This window comes from Nannospalax galili, unplaced genomic scaffold (assembly GCF_000622305.1).
Source record: "Nannospalax galili isolate Female #2095 unplaced genomic scaffold, S.galili_v1.0 scaffold413, whole genome shotgun sequence".
Taxonomy (NCBI): domain Eukaryota; kingdom Metazoa; phylum Chordata; class Mammalia; order Rodentia; family Spalacidae; genus Nannospalax; species Nannospalax galili.
The window spans coordinates 1,185,814-1,207,215 of NW_008333889.1; the positions used below are offsets into that span (position 1 = coordinate 1,185,814).

At 38.6% G+C, this 21,402-nt stretch overlaps 1 protein-coding gene across 6 annotated transcripts in view; it reads right to left on the reverse strand.

Annotated features, from left to right (window-relative positions):
* Positions 1-3,318: 3,318 nt before the first annotated feature.
* The window catches only part of Ptprz1 (protein tyrosine phosphatase receptor type Z1), a 193,065-nt gene continuing 174,981 nt past the window's right edge, over positions 3,319-21,402 (reverse strand). For all 6 annotated transcript variants that reach the window (XM_008828876.2, XM_008828878.2, XM_008828880.2 and 3 more), the window contains 8 exons: positions 20,087-20,233; positions 13,057-13,150; positions 12,395-12,468; positions 10,994-11,122; positions 9,256-9,402; positions 7,664-7,806; positions 6,830-6,965; positions 3,319-4,173 (listed from right to left, as the gene is read on the reverse strand). In XM_008828876.2, the coding sequence (XP_008827098.1) occupies positions 4,033-4,173; positions 6,830-6,965; positions 7,664-7,806; positions 9,256-9,402; positions 10,994-11,122; positions 12,395-12,468; positions 13,057-13,150; positions 20,087-20,233 (1,011 nt within the window). In that variant the 3' untranslated portion in view covers positions 3,319-4,032. The remainder of the gene's footprint in view (positions 4,174-6,829; positions 6,966-7,663; positions 7,807-9,255; positions 9,403-10,993; positions 11,123-12,394; positions 12,469-13,056; positions 13,151-20,086; positions 20,234-21,402) is intronic.

The window sequence follows — 21,402 nt, forward strand, 5'->3', positions numbered from 1 at the left end:
TTCAGGCCAGTCAGAGGGGAGATGTTGTCAGGAAAAAAAAAAAAAAAAAAAAAGAGTTAAGGTTACAGAGATGGAGAAAGCTTGCCATCTCAGAGGAACTTAAAAAAAAATCTGTCTCAGGGCTGGAGAGATGGCTGAGCAGTTCAGAGCCCTGGCTGTTCTTGAAGAAGACCTGGGTTCAAATCCTAGCACCTACATGGCAGTTAACAACTGTCCATAGCTCCAGTTCCAGGGGATCTGATGTCCTCTTCTGTCCCCTGTGGGCACTACACAAAACCGGTGTACTAACACACAATCAGGCAATATATTCATATACATAAAATAAAAATAAATAAAAATTTTCAAAAATCTCAAGATCTATGCATTAGCATCTGTAAACTCCTTAATTATACATGTTAAGTACATGATTATTTTCTTTTGGACAAGGTTCTGCAAGAGGCATCAGCTCTAAAGAAGCAGCAAGAGAGAAAGACTTCTATGTCCTCTCTGAAACTTTGCTGGTGGAATAAAGGCTAAGGAGAAAACAGACAGAATGACACCAGAAACAGGAAGACTAGGAAAGGTTAGGAAAGAAACCAAGGAATGCAAATCTGGCCTTATACCTTTCTACCCCAGGAGGGTGAGAAAATGCACCTTAATTATTTCTTAATCCTATAGAGAAGTATGTACCCACATTTTGGGATTTATGACATTCAATTTGCTGAACTTTTTCTGTTTAGCTATTTCATCTCTTCATGACTATTACTTTAAAGGAAAGCTCTCTAAAGGAACAAGGGGGAGACTCATTAATTTTAGCACTTTTTAAAGGGCTTGGTAAAAATTTCTGACATTGTCTGAGGAAGCAAGTTTCCCCAAAGAGCTGCTACATAGAACAATTGCTCAGTGTCAGCATTTGTGAGGTTGTGAGGTCCTACTCTATGTTTCTGCTACAGTAGATCTTGGGCAGGGATCCAGGTGTTGCTTTTCTAACAGGTTTGCAGTGCTGCTGTTATGTGTTCCAATGCTTCATGTGTTAGAAGCTTGGTCTCCAGGGTTGTGATATGAAGTGGTGGAACCTGTAAGAGATGGGGCTTAGTGCTAGGTCCTTGTGGGTGCTGCCCTCTGAAGGAGGGATCTTATGAGAAAGAATTATTAGGGTCAAGTGACTTCTCTCTCCTCTGCTTCCTGTCCCACTATGCCATCTCTCCCTCTCACATGAGTCCCTGCATGTCACTCACAGTGATGGGATATAGCTAAGAGGATTCTCACCAGAGGCTGAATTGATGGGGCCATTGAATCTTGGACTTTCAAACTCCCACACTATGTACTGAATAATCACTTTTTCTTTATAATGTACTTAGATTTAGGTATTTTATGATAGTAACAGAAAATGGGCAAGTTTTTGGAAACTATAAACTGAGACACACTGACTTTAATGACACTTCTCTAACTTTCTGTTTTGGGTACTGAGCTTGAGGGGCCAGTGTCCTCCTCATTATTGCAAAATAATTGATATTAGCAATATTTAGCAAAATATTAATATTAGCAATATCAAGAATAACTGTATAATCACAATGAAGCCACAACTATGTAATAAAATATTATTACATTAAAATATGTGGATAAGAACTATGAATGCAACAAAGCAATGAATGAAGTTTTAGTGATGAACGGTGATAACTGATCGAGGCTTGCTGGGCTTGAAGCTAGCTTCATTATTTTTGACTTCTCTTGGGATCTATTGCTATCTGAAGAAGTTAAAGTAAGGAATTTTTATCTTTTTTGCTAATGTATTCAATGGATCTTTATATTGAACACTATCAGCATTAAGATTCTCAACATTAAAATAGCAAAAGCTGTTACCACACCTATTATTATTTCAGATAATTGATTTAAGTAGTAGAGGAAGTTTAAATTATGCATTCCCTGGGTTTTTAAGACAACATTAAGTATAAATTACGGGACCTTCTCAAGCATCAGAGCTTGTTTGTTATTCATGATTCTGTTTTCCTGCTTTCCAGTTCTATACAGCTCATGCATGTTAATGGCTTTAACATAGGATCACTCACCTTCTCCCACTCTGGGATCTAAGACCTTCTGGCCTCTGTCTGTCTGCCTGATTCCTTTTGACTGGCTTGATCTTTGCTTAGATTGGAATCTGTGGCAAATCATGCTTCTAATTCCCAGTTTGGTTCTAAACTAAACTCAACATTTCTTGTTATATGGCATTGTTACTCTCCTAGAAACATTTTTATAATTCCTTATTTTAGTCACCTTGGGCTTCTATAATAAAATGCCATGCACTGGGTGTATATGCACAACAGAAATTTATTTTTCACAGTTCTAGAACATGGGAAGTTTGTGATCAATGTGCTGGTAGATTTAAGGTCGGGTGACCTTATAATGTATGACTATGGTCTTCTCACAGCAATCTGATGTCATGGAAGATGCCAGGGATCTATCTCTCTCTGGCCTCTTTTATTAAGGATGCTACTCTGGTTTGAATGTGAAATATCTCCCATATTGTCAAGTTCGAACACTTGGTGGGTACTGTTGGGGAAAGTTGTGGACCCTGTAGGAGGTAGAGTCTCCTTGGAGGAAGTGAGTCACGAGGGGGCATGCCTTAAAGCTTTATAGGCAGGCCCTATTTCCTCTTCTTACTCTGCTTCCTGACTGCAGATCCAATGTGGCCTCAGCTCCTGCTTTGCTGCTATGCTTTCACCACAATGGACTGTGTTCTCTCCATTGCAAACCCCAATAAACAGCTCTTCCCTTAAGTTGTTTCTTGTCAGGTGTTGTGTCACAGCAAGGAGAAAAGTAACTAATACAGACAGTAATGCCATTCACATGCGGTCTACCCCCAAGAGCCAATCACTTCCCAAGGGCCCCATCTCCTAATACCGTCAAAGTCGGGGTGAAAAAATTTCAACAATGGATATGGGGAGTCATGCACATCTAGGCCATAGCAACCTCATAAGCCAAAAATAGTTCATAATGGTCCTACTTATTAAGTAACTAGGCATCAATAGCTTGGTAGTGGATTTTGTAGTGTTGTCACCAGATGCTGTGTTGTCTTCAAAAACAGAAAATTTTGTTGAGTTCTTTGTGTGCAAGGGAATACCTTGTGAACGACAGCTTTATACTCCATACCATTTCTATGTCCTTTTCAACTTCTTAGTGGGACACATTCACAATTTCTTGCCACACATAGGCCAGCAAAACATTCCACGGCATACACAAGTTAATGGCAATATTTATATTTATTTCTGCATCTCTTGGATAAAAACCATTTAAAGAATGTTTGGTAAGGTGTTATTCTCATAAAAACATCTTTCAAAGCAAATAATTTTTTTCTATTTTCCACAAAAGTTAAAATGACATGCTGAAACAAAGTTAATTCCTTAGATTATACAATACAATGTTAGAAGACTTACAGAGTAAGACCAGAGAATAAGCCACATCATTAAACTAAACAATTACACAGAACTAGAAAACTCACTCAGTAGTAAAATATAAAAATCTACAATTATAAATATAAATTTGGTCCATGGAGACACAAGAGCAGTATTTACAGTAAGTTATCAGATTACGCCTACTTTGGATGAATACTGCAGTTATAAGTATTGAATATCATTGGGAACAAAGTGGTTTATTTAGAGTCTACTATATTAAAAGTTATATTTCTAGCAAATCTGATGATTGGTACAAATACAGCTAAAAATCTGACACTAAAAAGAAACATTTTCTATGATTGGGAATTCCTAGTATCTATAAATTGAAATTTTCTGTTAAAATCAATATGGAAAAAATTTACCACAATTCGATTCTTAGAAATACTGTAAAATTCAATCATTTTAGTTCAAACATCACAAGTGAATTACAAGAAGTCTTTCAAAAAGGCACACGTTGTTAATGGTGTAAATTTGGCAGCAGAATGAAAGTTACCGTCAGTTGATGGGGAAGTAAACAGATAACAGAACTGTATGCATTCTTTTAATTTTAGGAAGAGGTGAACAACGCTTAGATGGGGGCTGCCCCCCCAAACTTTCTGTGTTAAACTAAAGACTCCAGGCTCTCAGCAATATTTCCATCTGGCAAAGCTGCGCCATTACTGTCTAGAGAGGTGGATGGATTTTCTTCCTGCCTTGTGCTGACAAGACTGAGGACCACTTTGTAGAGAAACTGATACTGTTCCTAGAAAACATAGAACAGGAGATTATATACAGAAAGCTCAGCAGAGACTTAAAATCTGCAAAGAGCAGGAATGATTTCAGACATACTTTGGTGCTGTTCATGGAAGGGTACAGTATATACTAAGGGTTTGTTATACTAGTAGAGGTGCACAATCTACATGTTATAGTATCTGGTTGATCAAACCAAGATAGCTTTTAAAAACAACATTTCATTGACTCAGAATCAAAAGCAGGTGGAGCAAGGTTATTTAGTGTGCAAATGCGGGGCTAATTTACCGGCACTAATTGCAAAATATTGTTGTTGGCTTTGCTGTCTACTGTTGTCATGAAGATTTTTCACTAAAAAGCAGGTTAAAATAAAATCTAGCATCTTAACTCACTTTCTGGGATTCTGTGCATTGACTTACTTGTCTCTTTTCTGTCTCAGTGAAAATGTAACCTTTAACTGTTCTCGGTATCTTTCCTTATACAATTAATACAGTTATACAATATTGTACTCTAAACCCTATAAGACATAAAATTAAATGAGGTTTTAAACTTTAACAGAGATCTCCATTTCATTATTAAAATACAGTTTCATACAGAAAAATTCATTTTTAATACAATTGACACTAAAATGCACATGCATTTCTAATCTCTATATATCCAGATTATTACTAGTCACAGTTGGTTACTTTCTGAGCTACTTGGCATCTGAGCATGGATATAAAGTCATCAGGTAGATTTCAATGGTAATGTTTTTCACATCTACTAATTATTAAGGGGCAAATTTTTATGCTTTGAAGAATATTTTTTAAAGACCTATGAAATCTAATTTGTCTTCCTCAGATACTCTTGGATGTGGGTGCATCTCCTGCAATGTGGTCAATCTGCCCAGTGTCACAGTCTTAAAAAAAACTGACTGTCCTCCCAGAAGCTATCAATTGCCAATAATTTCTCAGCTAGGGCTGTGGCTTCTTGTCCCCTTCCCTGATCCAGTGACTGTAAGAGAATTTTCCTTGTTTGTAACAAGCACTAAGCTGTTATTCCTTGGCTTTCTGTAATTGGAAGGTGACCGGCTGTTTTATCGACTTGTGGGGAAACACTTTGACACTAGTCATCTACAATCCTTTCAAAAATAAATTCCTTCCTTCCTTCCTTCCTTCCTTCCTTCCTTCCTTCCTTCCTTTCTTTCTTTCCTTCTTATGTATCCCAGGCTGGCCTTGAACTTGCTATGTAGCTAAGGATGATCCTGAACTTCCGATATTCCTGCCTCTGCTTCCCAAGTGACAGAATTATAGGTGTGCTCTACTATGTCTGGTTTATGTGGAGGTGGGGACGAAAATCAGTGCCTCGTTAAACAAGCATTCTCCCAACTGAGCTATATCGCCAGCCCTCAAAAATAATTGTCTTATTCGCCTTTCTTTAATTGCTGTGTAAAAATGGCTCTGTGTATCGATGGAGCGGTCTCAACAGTAACTGTACCATCAGTAAAGCACTCTCCTTCATCACATTGCTCAAATATTCTTCACACTGTATAAGCTTGACTGACCTGATGATGTGCCTTGAGAAAAGGGGTGTGCAGGCTCCCTGGGACTGCTCTGTAATCTAATAGGCCCTTATCTGCAACAACCAAGAAGCTGATGGTGACCCTAGAACTTCTAAACCCTCCCAAGCTTCTCACCAAATTCCCTGTCATCTTTCCAGTGCCCCTTGCTACAATGGTAACAATTTCCAGGTTATTTCTAAGTTGAGACTTATCACAGATGTGCTCTGTCTCTTCTTTAACTGCATACATTTCTCTCCTTTTAAAAGCATGCAAGGATCAGCTGTCTATTAATTTCAGAAATTGAATTTGGCTTGAGAAAAAAGTGAACAGTGTCAACATTTAAATCTTTGAGGTAGAGCTTCTGGCTGCTCTGTGAGGCTTGAACTTAAACCCCAGTATAGCTACTTATTTTATGAGTAAGTCAATTTGTTAGTACTTCTACTAAGGATTTTTTTTAACATTTATTATTTTTATTTTATGTGTATGAGTGTATTGCCTGCATACAGGTAAGTGCACCCGTGTCGTGCAATGCCCATGAAGGCAGAAGAGGTCATCGGATCCAATGGAACTGAAGTTACAGACAGTTGTTAGCTGCCATGAGGGTGCTGGGATTCAAACCCAGGTCTTTTGCAAGAACAACCAGTGTTCTTAACCACTGAGCCATCTCTCCAGCTCCTACTAAGGATATTTTTAAGAGTCACAATAAATGGAAAATGGAAAAATAGTGAGTTAAAGATTTTTTTAATCCATCACTTTTCTAGTATTCAGTTTGAATACTACATGCTAATGTCACCTACCTATCAACTAATATGAGCCTCATTTCTTTTAAATTTAATTTATTATTTTATGTGTATGAATTTATTGCCTGCATGTGTGTAAGTGCACCCATGTTATGCAATGCCTGCAGAGGTCAGAAAAAGATGTTGGATCCCCTGGAACTGGAGTTAGGATGGCTGTTAGCTGCCATATGGGTGCTGGGAATTGAACCTGGGTCCTCTTCAAGAACTCTTAACCACTGAATCATCTCTCCAGCCCCATGATCCTTCTTATATGTAATAAGAAGAATTCAGCAACCTCTATGAAGTGATACTCAATAGTGAAGTGTTTGGGCCACTGCCACACCACTTACAATGTCTGTAAAGACTCCTGGCCTCATCAAATTGATCATCTTGGCTACTTGATAAACATCCATGGAATTTTCTTTTTCTAGTTGGTGCATAAGGGTTGTCAGAGCACAGAAAGTTCCTGCCGTCACTCCTCCGTGCCTTGTAGTAAAGAGAAGGGCAAGGACTCCATTTAGATGTATCAAACACTTATTTGCAACTCACAGAGCATACAGACTTGAAACAGCATCCCCCCCACCATTTTTGTACATAGAATTACAGTTTAATTAGAAACATTGTCAAGTGCTGTGTTGTTAGCAATGAGAACCTTTGTATAAGTTTTACTGTTTGTTTATGATTCATTACTTTTATATTATGAAACAGGCAAGCAAAAGAATAAAAATGAATCGACTGAGGTTATACCTTACAGGTATATTATGTAATTCTAGAAATTTTTATTGTTTATAACAGAAACTTTGAAAAATCTGTGGAATAAAAGTTTTTCTTTCAGACTAATAAAAAGCATAATCATTTTTACTCCTTTCCCAAGAATCAAATTGCTGAAATATATCTCAGGTTAGTGCCTATTAAAAATCTCAGGGCTAAAACACTGTTTCATTTTGACAAATATTTCTCCACAAGAAACACAAGAGCAGACTGTTTTGATAATACTCTTGTCTTCTACCTTCACTGGGAGTTTCAAATGAAGGGAAAATGGTTCTATGTCACCTCTGATGACAAGAAGCAGCTAATCCACCCTGGCTGAATCACCACAGTTGTCCCAAAGCATCAGACTCATCTGAAAACAACAGAAGCTTGCACAGATCCAGGCGTATAGAATGATTTAGATGGAAACTTACTCATCATGGACAATCATGGGCCCATCCCTGTTGGCAGCTTCTTCTTTGATAATACTTATAAGTTCAAAGGTTTTACTAATGGGACTATCAGGATTTGGCCATTTGGGACACTGAAAATGCCTCACCTCCAGCACATAATCATCCTTTGAGAAGAGAGAACAAATCAATGTTTCTAGAAGAGCAATATTGGCTAGTGACAGTTAATTAGAAATTATAGGTAGATAATAAAACCTACTGCATGCCATATTTGTGATCTACCCCCCACTGGGAAAGGAAGTAATATTGTGATGTGACATACACTAGGTATGGATTCACTCACAAGGATAATGAAATATTTCCTTTTTAGTTCTGTGTGTGTGTGTGTGTGTGTGTGTGTGTGTGTGTGTGTGTGTTCATACTCATCTGTGTGCAGGTGCATCAGTGTGCTGATTCATGTGAAGGTCAGAGGTTGACATCAAATATCTTTTTCAATTGTTATTCATCTTATGTTTTGAGACAAGATCTTTTATCTGGAGCTCTTCAATTTGGGCTAGACTGAAGTCTCTGGGACCCGCCTGTCTCTGCCTCACTAGTGCTGGGATTATTGGTGTGCACCGCCATGCTGGGCTTTGACATGTGTGCTGGGAATTGAACTCAAGTCCTAATGTTTCAGCACTTTACCAACTGAACAGTCTCCTCAACCCCTGTTTTCTACTTCTGAAAAGACATCTGTGAGTGTATCGTGTCAATCCTAACAAACCATGAAAGCATACACAAAGATGTGTCTGTATTATTCTGTTTGAAGTTATCAAAGGAAATCCATTAAGCTCCTGACCTCTGATTTGCTAAAATCTACTTAATAAAATGTTACCTTTGAAAGTAAGAACCATAGCTAGGTGTGGTGGCACACACCTTTAATCCCAGCACTTGGAAGGCAGAGGTAGGCAGATCTTTGTGAGTTCAAGGCCAGCCTGGTCTACAGGTTGAGTTCCAGGCCAGCTGGGGCTACAGGGAGACCCTTTCTCAAACAGACAAAACAAAACTAAACTAAACAAAAACAAAAAAGAAAATAATCATACAATAAATCTTTTGCAAAAACATTTTATAATTTTTTATTTCATGTGTATGAGTGTGTCACCTGCATGTGTATGTAAGTGTACCACCCATGTCATGCAATGCCCACAGAGGTAGGAAAAGGACACTGGATTCTCTTGGTACTGGAGCTATGGATAGTTGTTAGCCACCACGTGGGTGCTAGGAACTGAATCTGGGTCCTCTGCAAGAGCAACCACTACGTTTAACTGCTGAGCCATCTCTCCAGGCCCCATGTAATACATTTTATATAGTAATATAAACAGCCAAAACTCCCAAAATATTACTAAAGAAGAAAATCAATACAGGTTATCAGCCCATCAAATATCAATAATCATTATATCCTGGAATAAAGATGCTGCCATGTTAGCAGAGAGACTGCCAAAGAGCCAAGTGAAAACAAAGCAGAGAGGATACAAAGAAGCAAGAAATCAGAAGCCCTTTCATTTCTAAGGATCCCTAGGTCACCACATGTCTCATAGGTGAGCAGAATACGAAGTTCATTTAACTTATTTCTGTACCTGTGTTGCTTCTAGAATGAAGTCTTGAATTATAAGCTTTTCCTCATTAGACAGGCATTTGTGTTCTTCAGCCATGAGAGTGACCTTGAAGCTCTCACAGTTTATGGGCTCATCTTTATTTGGCCAGTAAACAAATTCATCTTCTGCCTGAGGGAAAAACCAAGGCAAAGTAGAGATTTTGATGAAATAGCTTCTTGATCTGATTGTGAAATAAGATCAATTAATTGGCAGAGAAATTTCAACTCAAATTTTTCTTCAAATAACAAAACTTATTATGAAAATTTTCTTAATTAGATCCAGATTAGATTTGTGTGCAAAATAATATACCGCACTTGACCCATACTATTGCCATGTCCTTTAGTACTCATGGCTTGTCAGCAGCAAAGGTAAACTTGTTTGTTCTGTAATTAAAAACTGACAAGGGAAACTAAAATAAAAGTTCCTCAATTTCTAGCCTGATTTGGAATCAGTGTAACATTATAGACATGAACTTAATGAACCAAATATTGCATTTGGCTTAATTTTTAGGTTTTACAAACACATATAAAAAGAAGAAAGGCTGTAACACTGATTTTCTGGTAAGAAGAAGTCCTTCCTTTAAAAGTTTACTTTATTCTAAATGGGCTTAAAGAAATTCCCCTAGAGCCTGCCTATGAGCTCCCCAGCTATGGGTTTGTGGCCAAGCCCTGGAGATGAATCTACTACTGTTGTTTTGATAAACAGATATACTATCAAACTGCTTTGAAATGCATATCTCTGCACTCATAGATCAGCTCTCAGCCGTCATCAGTCTAATTGGTCTTGGTGAGTGGACAGAGGTTAATGCAGACTCACACCTGGTCAAAGTGCAAAGAACAGGTGACTGTGGTGTGCTTACTCCTAGTTGGGACATCTGTATTGCACCCTTTCCACCCAAGGCTCAGGGAACATCATGGAAGAAAGGAGGAAAGAATGTAAGAGCCAGAGGTTGGGGAGGACCAGGGCAAAATAGTTATCTTCTGGACAGGGCAGGACTATAGCACTCATAAACTTGCAGCAGGTCTGGTTGTCTGCATAAGACCTGAACAAGATCAAACCAGCACATTTCAGCACAGATGGGGAGGGGCACACTGCTAGGGGAAGGAGAGTCAGTTTTCTTTAGGGCTGTGGTCCCTGTTAGGTTGACTGTGCTCCAGTGGATGGTCCCATGAGCACATGGGCAGCACTAAGTGACTCAATGTGCTATTAAAAATAAAGGATATGAAGCTAAGCAGGGGATATTAGGGATATCTGAGAGGAATGGAGGAGGGTTGGGGTGGGTGAAGATTGTTGAAGTACATTATATATGTATGAAATTCTTAAAGAATAAATAAAATATATTTCATTTAAACATTTTTGAAAGAGCTCCTTAAATGTAATCTTCAATAAAACCCCATGTATTTCATTCTAAAAATGCAAACAGAAGTATATAGACCAGTGTCACTTGTGATTACAGTCCCAATTTTAGTAGGTAGTATCACAAAATATGTACATTTAACAACCCTAATGTACTTTCCTGTATATCTCACTTACCACTTTTGGTCCAAGAAGATTGCATAACCAAGCCAAGCCCAACAGTAGATGAAGCATGACTCCAAACAATAATAGTCCATTGGCTGAGACTAAAAACACCGTGCTTGTTTGTATGATGGGCTTCTGGCTATTGCCACCTGATATTTTCCTCATAAGGGAAGAAATAAAAGTGACCTCAGGGACCTACCATATTTTGACCATCTGGAATCATAACCACCAACTGGGCATTATGATCCCATATCATTCTCCAGAAGTCCTTGATGGTATGGAGAAGGGGATGCTGGGTAATGATGAATTCATTGCTCTGATAATAACCCTAAAAAGTCAAAGACAAGAGAATCCTGATATGTGACTTTAAACAAAGAGAAAAAACAGGTTTTGTGCCAAAGTAGTCTCTTTAAGTGTAGATTGTGTATCCAAATAATAATGTGAGCATTACAGCCAATATTCGCTGGGCACTGTTTATATGCTAGGTACAGTTTTCTTTCTCTTAGGGAATCTGTGAGATAGAAACTGTGATCCTCTTTTCACAGATGATTAACTGGGGTCTAAGAAGCTAAGCGGGGACAAGTTTCTGTACTCAAGCTCTTCTATTACCTCTAAGAGCAGACATGTCAAAATGGCCTGTGGAAAGTGTCTCTTGTACTAGAAGAGTGAAATCTCAGCATTTTATAATTCTCACTGTCCACAAGCCCCAATTTTCAGAATCCAAATCTTACAACTTCTCACTGCAGGGCAGCTTCTATGTCCTGATACCCTAGCTGCCTCCACTGTGAGAGGGATCCCAAAGGCTGGTTTTTGGATTGTAGTGCTAAAGCCTGGAAGCTGGTGCCACTGGATTAAGTACAACTTCCATGCTACTGACTGAACTCATGACTCTTCTAACTTCTTCCCTGGGGTCTTTCAGATTCATTCTTATTCCCATGAGCTCATTGAAGTGTGGTATTAGATGTCACCATTGCACATTTCCCTATTTCCCATACGCATATATTTTAAACATTTCTTTACTGACTAAATAGAACAGAGGTCTCAGAATGGGGATTGGGACCCATTCACCTGAAACCAAGCTCTGTGACTGACTATCCTGAGATGGTAATGAAGGGCACAGAAAAGCCATCAAAGCATTCATCCATCCAACATACGACCTAAGTGCAGTAGGATACTACTGTGTCTTTTGAAACCCAGGAATCCAAATGAACCCACTGCACAGGGAAGGAGCTGTACTGGAAACCTGAGGTGGTAATTTCAGTGGATTCAGGCTCTTTGCTGAATCAGGTGTATCCTGAAACTGCCCAGGGGCTATGTCTTGGTGAATGAAAGTTTGTTCATCATCTATTCATTGGCTTTGAATGGTGAATGTGGGCTCCTGCTTTCCCCTGGTTGTCTTGCTTGAGGTTTCTTTAGTCACAGCCCCTATATAAAGGTCTAGATATGGTGATATTCTCCTGACCACTGAGGGCTATGTGCTGAAGTCATTATAGTGGACTGATATATCATAGGTGCTGTTGCTGCTGTGGGAAGCCAACTCTGGTGTGCATTCTGGTAATACAAGCTGCAGGTAGCCTCACCAGTGATGACTCTGACTTACCATGATATAGGATGCATTGATGTAGTCGGTGCCTTCCCCACTCAGGGACGAAATGCCCACCCTTGATCTTTCCACTGAAACACAGAATATTCTAGGTAAACAACCATGTGTCCTGCACAGAACCATCCCCCCTCAACCCCCAAATACAAAGTACAGTTGCATTTCTCAAGTTGGATGATTTTGATGTTTAATCTAGTCGTTAAAGTAAGTTTTGGATTTTTAGATAAGCCTTCAAGGATTTATGAATCATTTTTGAAAATTTTTATTTATTATGTTTATTTTATGTGTATGAGTGTATTGCCTGTGTGTAGGTAAGTGCACCCGTGTTGTGCAATGTCCGAGAAGTCAGAAGAGGCCTTTGGGTCCCCTGGGACTGGAGTTATGGACAGTTGTTAGCTGCCATGTGGGTCCTGGGATTTGAACCCGGGTCTTCTGCAAGGACAGCCAATGTTCTTAACCACTGAGCCATCTCTCTAGCCCCATATGAATCGTTTTTAGTAGTCACACACGGAGCCTAATTAGAGCAATATGATAGACATAACATTATATTTAGTATATACAGCATTTGTCCCAAGGTAGGTAATTATTACCAAATGACATACAAGTCTTTTATCATGTAAATAAAAACTGAACTTGGTTTCGCAGGAGCCAGTGTAAATTACCAGGGATGATGGAGGAAGTTCTGTTCTTCTCCCTGTTGCATTGCTTCAGGGCTGTAGAATAGTCGCTCTGCTGGATATTTGACTGACCCAGGAGCTGAGCGAGGAAGGCCAGGAAACATGTAGGTTATTTTATGTATGTCATCCAAATACTCAAACCCACACTGACATATCTCAACCAGAATATGATACTTAATATAAACATATCTGACTTGTTTCCTAGGGCCTCCTTGAATTAAGCCCTGTGTTAGTGAAATCCCTGAAGTGCTATGCTGTGTATCAGGGAGTTGAAAGAAGTAAAGAACCTCATTTGACTTTCAGCATTGGAAGGATCTTCCTTACGGCTTCCTCTAAGGGGCACACCCTCCACTTCCTCTACTTAAACTCACCCTGCAGTGGGACACAAATCACACTGTGCAAGTGTGTGTACATACATACAGGTGTAGGTAGGTACAGTCTGTTGATTCCTTCTGTTGTTTGAGACCCTATAAGCATGAAAAACCTACAGTCCACTTACTATGCCCTACCTGTTTGGGTTATTATCAAGTTTTTGCCATTTTAAACTTTGTAGTAACAAACATATCTTAAAATCTTCTTCATGTGCATACATGTGAGGGTTTCTGAATAGAATTAAGAGTGAATAATGTTAACTTTTGACAGTCTGGTAGATAAAAATAGCATATCACCATTTTGACTTGCAATCTTTTCATTTAGTGAGATTGTCAAGTTTAGTATTTGAGTTCAGCTTTGGTGAAGCTGTTTCATATTTTTACTTTTTGGCATTTATGAATATCTAGAGGTTCTTTAAGGCTTGACTGCAAACATGTATCTGCTAAAGTTGCAAATGTCATTGTATACTTTAGACACAGAGATTCATATCCAGTTTATTAATTTTTTTTCTTTAAGAGTTCTGTAGTTTTGTTTTTACTTAAGTTCCTGCCTATCTGAAGTCATCACAAACACTTTGCAATATTTTTTTTCTAATAGTTACAAAACTTTCCTTTCATCTATTTGTGTTTAGTCCACCTGGAGGATATTTTAGTGCTAGAAACACAGTAAAGATCTCATTTAATTTTATTTTTAAAACATAGAAAATCTCCCATGTTCTTACGGCCCTTTCTGATTTGTAGCATCTGTGTTTCACCCTGATGGTCCCCAGTGTGGGTTCCTCTGACCGATTTGTCAGTCTTTAATGTTAGAATGCTGCATAAATATCTCCCATATGCAGTATACCGGAATTCCTTTTCATAGTCTTTCCTTTTCAATACTTGTTGAAATTTTTGGCTCTTTAATTTTGTGGGGTTGAATCAGACTCTGTTCTCACGTTTCCATGAAAACTTCTGCTGGAGTTGACTTTGCCACACATTTGAAGGGAATCAGCATCTTCACAGGGTTCGAGATTATCCATATTGTATCTCTGATTGTTTTGAAACCTAATTCTATGCTCCTTAACTCAGTTTTATAAATTTCTGTGTTTATCATTTATTTTGTTAAGCGTATTTGTTGCTGCTGTTATTTTTGAGACAGGGTCTCCCTGTAACCCTGGCTGGCCTGGAACTCGCTATGTAGACCAGGTTGACCTCCAATCTCACAGAGATCCACCAGCCTCTGCCTCCTGAGTGCTGAGATTAAAGGTGCGCTACCAGGTCAAGCTAAGTTAAGGGTACTTTTGGAGGCCTCAGAGTTCTTGTGCAGCTTTATTTTTTATTAGTGTCCATTATTTGAGCAAAATAACGTTTCCTTCTGTACCTACGGTACTTTGATCTTCAGTCTCCTATGACACATATCTGTCCCCCTCATGGCCCCCGTCCTACTCCCTAGTAGTCCCTTTCTACTACTTTCATGGCTTCTTTTTTAAGATTTCTCTTAAAGAGAGAAAAATATTTAATACTTTTATTTCTGAGCCTGGCTTGTTTTGCTTGACAGGATTTCCTGTTGTTTTTATGCTTGCACACCTTTGTTTAATACATGGTCTTATCACACCTTGTCTAATTAATAACAAGGCTGAATTTTACACTTCTTGTTGAACTCTAATGAGTCAACATTTTCAGTTATGTGTCTCTTGGTGTTCTATATACACATGACTTCTGCAAGTCCTTCTACTTTTATACACGTTTTATTTAACCAAATTTCTAATATAATGTTGAATGATAGTATAGACAGGTGATGCCTTGTGTTTGGTTTGCTTTTTTTCCCTAGAATCTACGTTGACTATGTCTAACTTTAATCTTTAGATATGATGTTTATGGTAGTTTCATGTTCAAACTTTCTACAAAGCTAAGAAAGTTTCCATTTCTGGTTTGCTACATTTTTGTTCGAAACAAAGAGACTTTACCTAAATCTATTCACTTTCTAATGTTAAATCATTATTTAATTCTTGGAACCTGGCACATTCTGCTTCAAAAATATGTTAAAAAGAAACATTGCTGGATTTCAGTGGCTGAAACTCTCAGATTTTATTGCATACTATCTTGGTATCAAAGACACTCGAGTTTGTTCAGTATAATAAGTGGGCTTGTTTTTTACCTGGAGTTTTTTCCTAATGTTTGTAATTGTAGCAGTTTTTTAGAAAATATTTCTAAATTATAATCATGTTCTTATTTTTTTCCTCTCTTGTTTTTAAAGACAGAGTCCTACACTGTAGCCAAGGCTGGTATCTAATTTGTGACAATCCCCATGCCTTAGCCCCTTGAGAGCTGAGATTACAGATGTGAGACACACACACAGCCATGTTCCTATTTGTTAACTTGGCATTTGTTTGTGAATACTGTACATTCATTCCTATGCATAGCCACCATGCAAATGTTCACTGAGGTCTTCCAGCTTTGGAATCCATTTCTTTATGTGTGTGCTCAAACCTACTCTTAGTACTTAGAGGGAATTTTCCTTCTCCCAATTCTCTCCCTTCACTTAGTTTGGAAAGATGTTTATATGTCGCTTATTAAAACATAATTAAACTGAAAATAACAACATAAAAACTATCTTACCCTCAAATTCCGTGTTTCCCAATGGCTATCTTTTACTATTCTTGTCAGAGTCCAATTTTTTTAAATGTTTTATTTTGAATTTGTGTGTGTGTGTGTGTGTGTGTATGTGTGTGTGTGTTTGTGTGGCACTCATGTTCAGTTGTCCTCAGAGGCCAGAAGAAGGTGTTAGATCCCCTGGATTGAAAGTCATAGGTGGTTGTGAGTCACCTGATGTGGGTACTGGGAACCAAACTCCAGTCCTCTAGAAGAACAAATGTTCCTAACTGCTGACACATCTCCCCAGTCAAATTGTAAAAGAGCTAAGTGGTTTTCTTTAGTTTCTCAAATTCAATCAGCTTTTTAAATTATTTTTTTTAAACCTTGCATACAAAGCAATGGGCTTCATCAGAATATTTTCATAAATTTATGTCAATGTACTGTGGTCTAATTACCCCCCCACCCTTCTGTCCTGCCTGCCTTTTGCTATGTGCCCCACCCCACTTCATTCAGTTAACTGGCTTCAATGCTCAACTTCCCTGAAACATCCCTTGCAAAGATCATCTCATTCTATGGCTGAGGCCCAGTGCCTTCTCCGCAGGGGCTTGATTTGTTATTAGCATTTGTCAGCTCTGTCCATTTCTTCCTCTTGAAACATCTTTTTAAAGATTCTTTTACCCCTCATTGTCCCAATTTTTTTTTTCTTATGTCTTCCATTTACTTTTGCCCCCTCCCCTTTTTGGTAGTATTAGGGTTTGTACTTATGACATGTTACATGCTTGGTAGGAGCTCTACCACTGAGCTATATCTTCATCCCCCTCCCAAGTCTTCTTAAAAACCTGATTTTAATATCCATTTTACCCAATCCCAAGGCATCAAATAATCATTCCCAAAGTAGTCATACCTGGTCTCTTTCTCCAGGCCTGATCCCTCTCTTATGATTCAGACCCAGTACCGAGTTGTCTACACAGGCCTGTCTACACAGGCTAACTGGGTCTCCATCTATTATGTGTTGGTTAGGGTTTGAATGTGCTTTCCAAGGCTTTGTGTGTTCAAATTTAATCCCTACTTTGAGGTATTGAGGTGGAAACTTAAGTCAACTATGAAATATATAAGTGCTTTAAGGAGATGACTAAGGTTAGATAAAATCATTAGAGTAGAGCTCCCATAAATGGATCCTAGTGATTTTATAAGAAGAGGTAGCCAGTTTTATACACACCATATACACACCCTAACTCTTGGCATGTGATACTCTGGGAAGCCTTGGACTTTTCCAGCAAGATCATCACCACATGTGGCCCCTTATATTTTTCATCTATAGAACCATAAGCCCAAATAAATTTTTTGTTGTAAGTACATCTACCTCAATCCTTTCATTTTAATAATGAAAATCTGGCTAGTATACCCCTATAGTACTTCAAAATCAGGTAGGTTTAGAAGTGATTCTACCATCTTGTCCCTCACATTCTGCAAACATGCACCTCCTCTCCTGAATGATATCAATACCTCCCAGTTACCAGAATCTGAGTAGTTATATTTGTCTCTTTGCCCTTCTCAAATGCAATATCCTGTATGTCAATCGACAAATCCTCTTATGACTCTGAAATATGGATCGTGCCTGTCTTCCCTAAGTTGCATCCTTACCTGTACTGGAACCTCTTTACTTTCACAGGGCCCAGTTTTGTGTTTGTCTATCTTCTTATCTGTATCTTTCATTAGACTGTAAGCACCTTGAGAGCAGTTCTTTTAATTTTTTAATGCATGTTTATATTTATAATTCAGGTTTGTTTGTGTATATGTTCATGGAGAAGCTGGAGGGTAACATCAAGTATCTTCCTCAGTTGTCCTCCAACTTATTTTTTTTGAAATGTGATCTCTCACTGAACCTGGAGCTCACTGATTGGGTCTGACTGACTGGCAGCAAGCCCCAGGGATCCTCCTCTCTCTGCTTCCCCAGCACTGGGATTACAGGCACACGCCACCATGACTAGCTTTTTTAGTGGGTCTCGGGGTCTAAACTCATGTTCTCATGCTTGTATAGCAAGCATATTAACAGCTGCACCATCTTGATAGCCCTCAGTGTTTATATCTGAGTACTAAACACTGAAGCCTGGTATATAATAGGTGTCTGATAAATAATTATAGAATAGGTATTTGTTTCAAGAAAATTTTTGTATGGATGAACTTGAGTAAATATTTTAAAAGTAAGACACACAACCTACACATTTACATTTTCCTATGTATATTGTGAACAGGAACAAGGGCACTGAATACTTTCTAATTGGATACTGAGGTATTCCCATTTCAATCCTAGATTATTCAGTTTAAACCATATGATTCTTTTCTGCAACTGCATAGTGGATATATATATAGTGGATAAATCACATTTAAATGAGAATTTTGTTGACAAGAGGTGCTATAACTCTAAAATTAGGTTGTTAAGATGGCCTTATATTTTTTCAAAAGTTATCCTAGTAAGTTATTTTTAATGTTTTGTATTTCTTTATTATCTATTTATAGAACCCAAATCATATACTTTTTCCAAAAAGGATTCCTTCATGACTCACACAGGCCTGCTGAACAAGACATGGAATGGCATCTTTTTGAAAACAAATTCTAAGTTCAGCATTCATCCCAGTCTTTCGCTTACACTTCATAGTGTTGGGAAGGTAAGAGGGAGAAGATTTATGGTGGGTTGGCACATTCTGTGTTGTAGGCTTGAACATGAGCAAGGAGGAAAAACTCTCAAGGTTTAACTTTTTGGAACTTTTTTCCAGGATCTTTTAAGTTCTATTTTTGAATTCTGTCTGTTGTTTCCTGAGCCATTAGGCTTGTTTCTCCTGAAACCTTGAGAAAGTAGAGGACAGTATAGAATTTCAGGAAACCAATAGTGGTCCATTTTTAAAAGTGCCTTTAGCTAAATTCAGCTATAGATAAACAGGAATGCCAACCCCCTTTTTAATCTAGATATCCCCTCCCAAACTAAACATATAGAATAAAAACTGTCAACACCCAAGCTTGCCTAACAACCTGTAGACTAGCAAAGCCATGTGCCTGAAAAGCTTTAAAATGAACAGGATGTAAAAGGTAGAGATAAAACTATGCACAGTCTTTGCTGAGAAACAGACAAATGTTAAGTGGCAAACAGTGTGTTAGAGTTAATCATCCAAGATTACTCAGTCGTGAGAAAAGGGGGCGGGAAGGAGAGACCTGGGTTCGGGACTATAAAACTGTTATTGTACTCCAGTAGAGTGTGGTCCCTCCATTTTTTATCTCCGTGCTGTCCAACTTTGCAAAGCTGTAAAATAAACTGGCTCACTTTTGACACTCTGAGTTTCCAATGCTCTCATTAAGGAATGGGGTTCTTTATTCCTCATGGTGTGCAGTGAAATCACAGTCTTCGCTCCGTGGAAGTTTATGAGTCTGTATGTTCTCTGGTAAGACATGCAGGTCTGCTAAAATCTGTTTTCTGAAATCTTCGTAAAGTGATTTATGAAAGTTGGAGAGTTGGTGTTTGGGGAGGTGAAGTATAGGAGCAAACAAATCATGCGCCCCTCTCTGGTTTTCTGCCTCGCCTAGAGCCAGGTTAGTAGGAAGAACTGAAGTTGAGGAAGCAATTGTAGAATGGGTGGCCTTCTCTAGTCTGAGGGTTTCAAGTGAGACACAGACTTTTTCAAAGAGAAGTAGGAACAGTCTGAGCTACAGCACTTGTGTTTAAGTGGTCTTTTTTTTTTTTTTTTTCAAAACAAAAAGAGCACTTATCCAGTTTGTATTATAAGTCCTGTCTGTTCATTCTGTTTTGCTGTGTGCCCTTCTTTCCTGGGGTACATCTGTACTAGAAAAGTTAGTCTAGGGTTTCTGAGAACTTTTCCTCTTGCTACTCAGAATTATGCGTCTCTTTAAAATCTACTGTGTGACACCATAACCTATTGCAAAGAACAAGGATGGTTCAAATACAAAGCCATATTCCAGCAACACTTTGAACTCTTCCATGTGGCCTTGTCGGGTCAAATAAGGAACTACAGTGACATTCAGTCGTGGGGTGCAAAGAGGCATTTAAGCAAACTCACCTGGAATTGTTTCTCTAGCTTCGTTTTGCCTGTTGGTCCAGGTATGAGGAGCGTATTAACATAGGAGTGAATGTGGCTGTCTGGCACCTCGGTCTCCTTACCGAGTATGGCTTCAACCAGTGTATCATGAATAAAGACATACTGCTCCTGAGAACACATGACAACAGGAACACTGCTTCAAATTTCTTCCTGCATATCTAGGTACAAAGTAGATCTTCCCACTAGCAGAAACTAGGATTTAATAAAATGATTGTGGGTGACCTGCCAAGGATTGCTAACCAGGCAGACATAGGAGAGGAGGTGCTCCAGACCTCTTCTCATGCCACCTGCATTTGTCCTGTGTCGGGAGGAGAAAGCAAGACTTGGAAAGGTAAAGCAAAGTTCTCTGATTTCCTTCATTCTTGACCTTCACATTTTTCCCATGAGGAATACTGCCCTGACTCTGACTCCTAGCCATTCTGTCTCTCCTGGTAGCCTATCATGTAGAATTGGGTTCAAGTTTGTCTAGCTTTTATTTAATAAATTCTCTTTTATTTCACTAGCAGGACTTGTCTCTGACCTTTTATGACCAGAAATCCATTTCTACAATGGAAGTTTATTTTATTTCGATTTTTCATTCTGGCTTAGGCACTCATAGTTTTCAATATACATTTATTTTATTTGGAAACAGAAAATGCCAAACTCTGTCCTGTATTATATTTAATCATACCTTTTAAATAGAAAAAAAAAAGAATCCATTAATCTTGTGTCTATCAGCAACTTTAGGTTTTTGCTAGCATGGGTATATATTGATTGTGCATTTTGTCACAAGACAGGCACAATTCAGTTGACACATCATGACATATCTGCTGTTACATGGTGTTATGGATCGAATTGAGTGTCCCCCCCCACGATATATATGTTGAAGCTCAATCTGCTCCCAGTACCTCTGACTATAACCTTAGTTATAAATAATGTCATAGGTCATAGTAGATGTAATTATTTGATATGAGGTCAGCTGGCATAGAGTGGTAACTGGCATCCTTACTAGAAGAAGGAGATTTAGACACAGAGGAAAGATGGCCATGTGAAGGCAAAGGCTGAGGCAGAGATTAGAGTGGCACTCAAGGAACACACACAGCCACCAGAAGCTGGAAAAGGCAAGAAAGCACTCACTCCTACAGGTTTCTGAAGAACCACAGGCCTGTTAACACCTGTTGATGGACTCCTATACTTCAGACCATGATCAAAAACAAGCTACTATAGTTTGTAGTCATCCAGTATGCAGTATTTTCTAATGACCATCCTAAGAGACTAACATACCTACATTTTAGTGA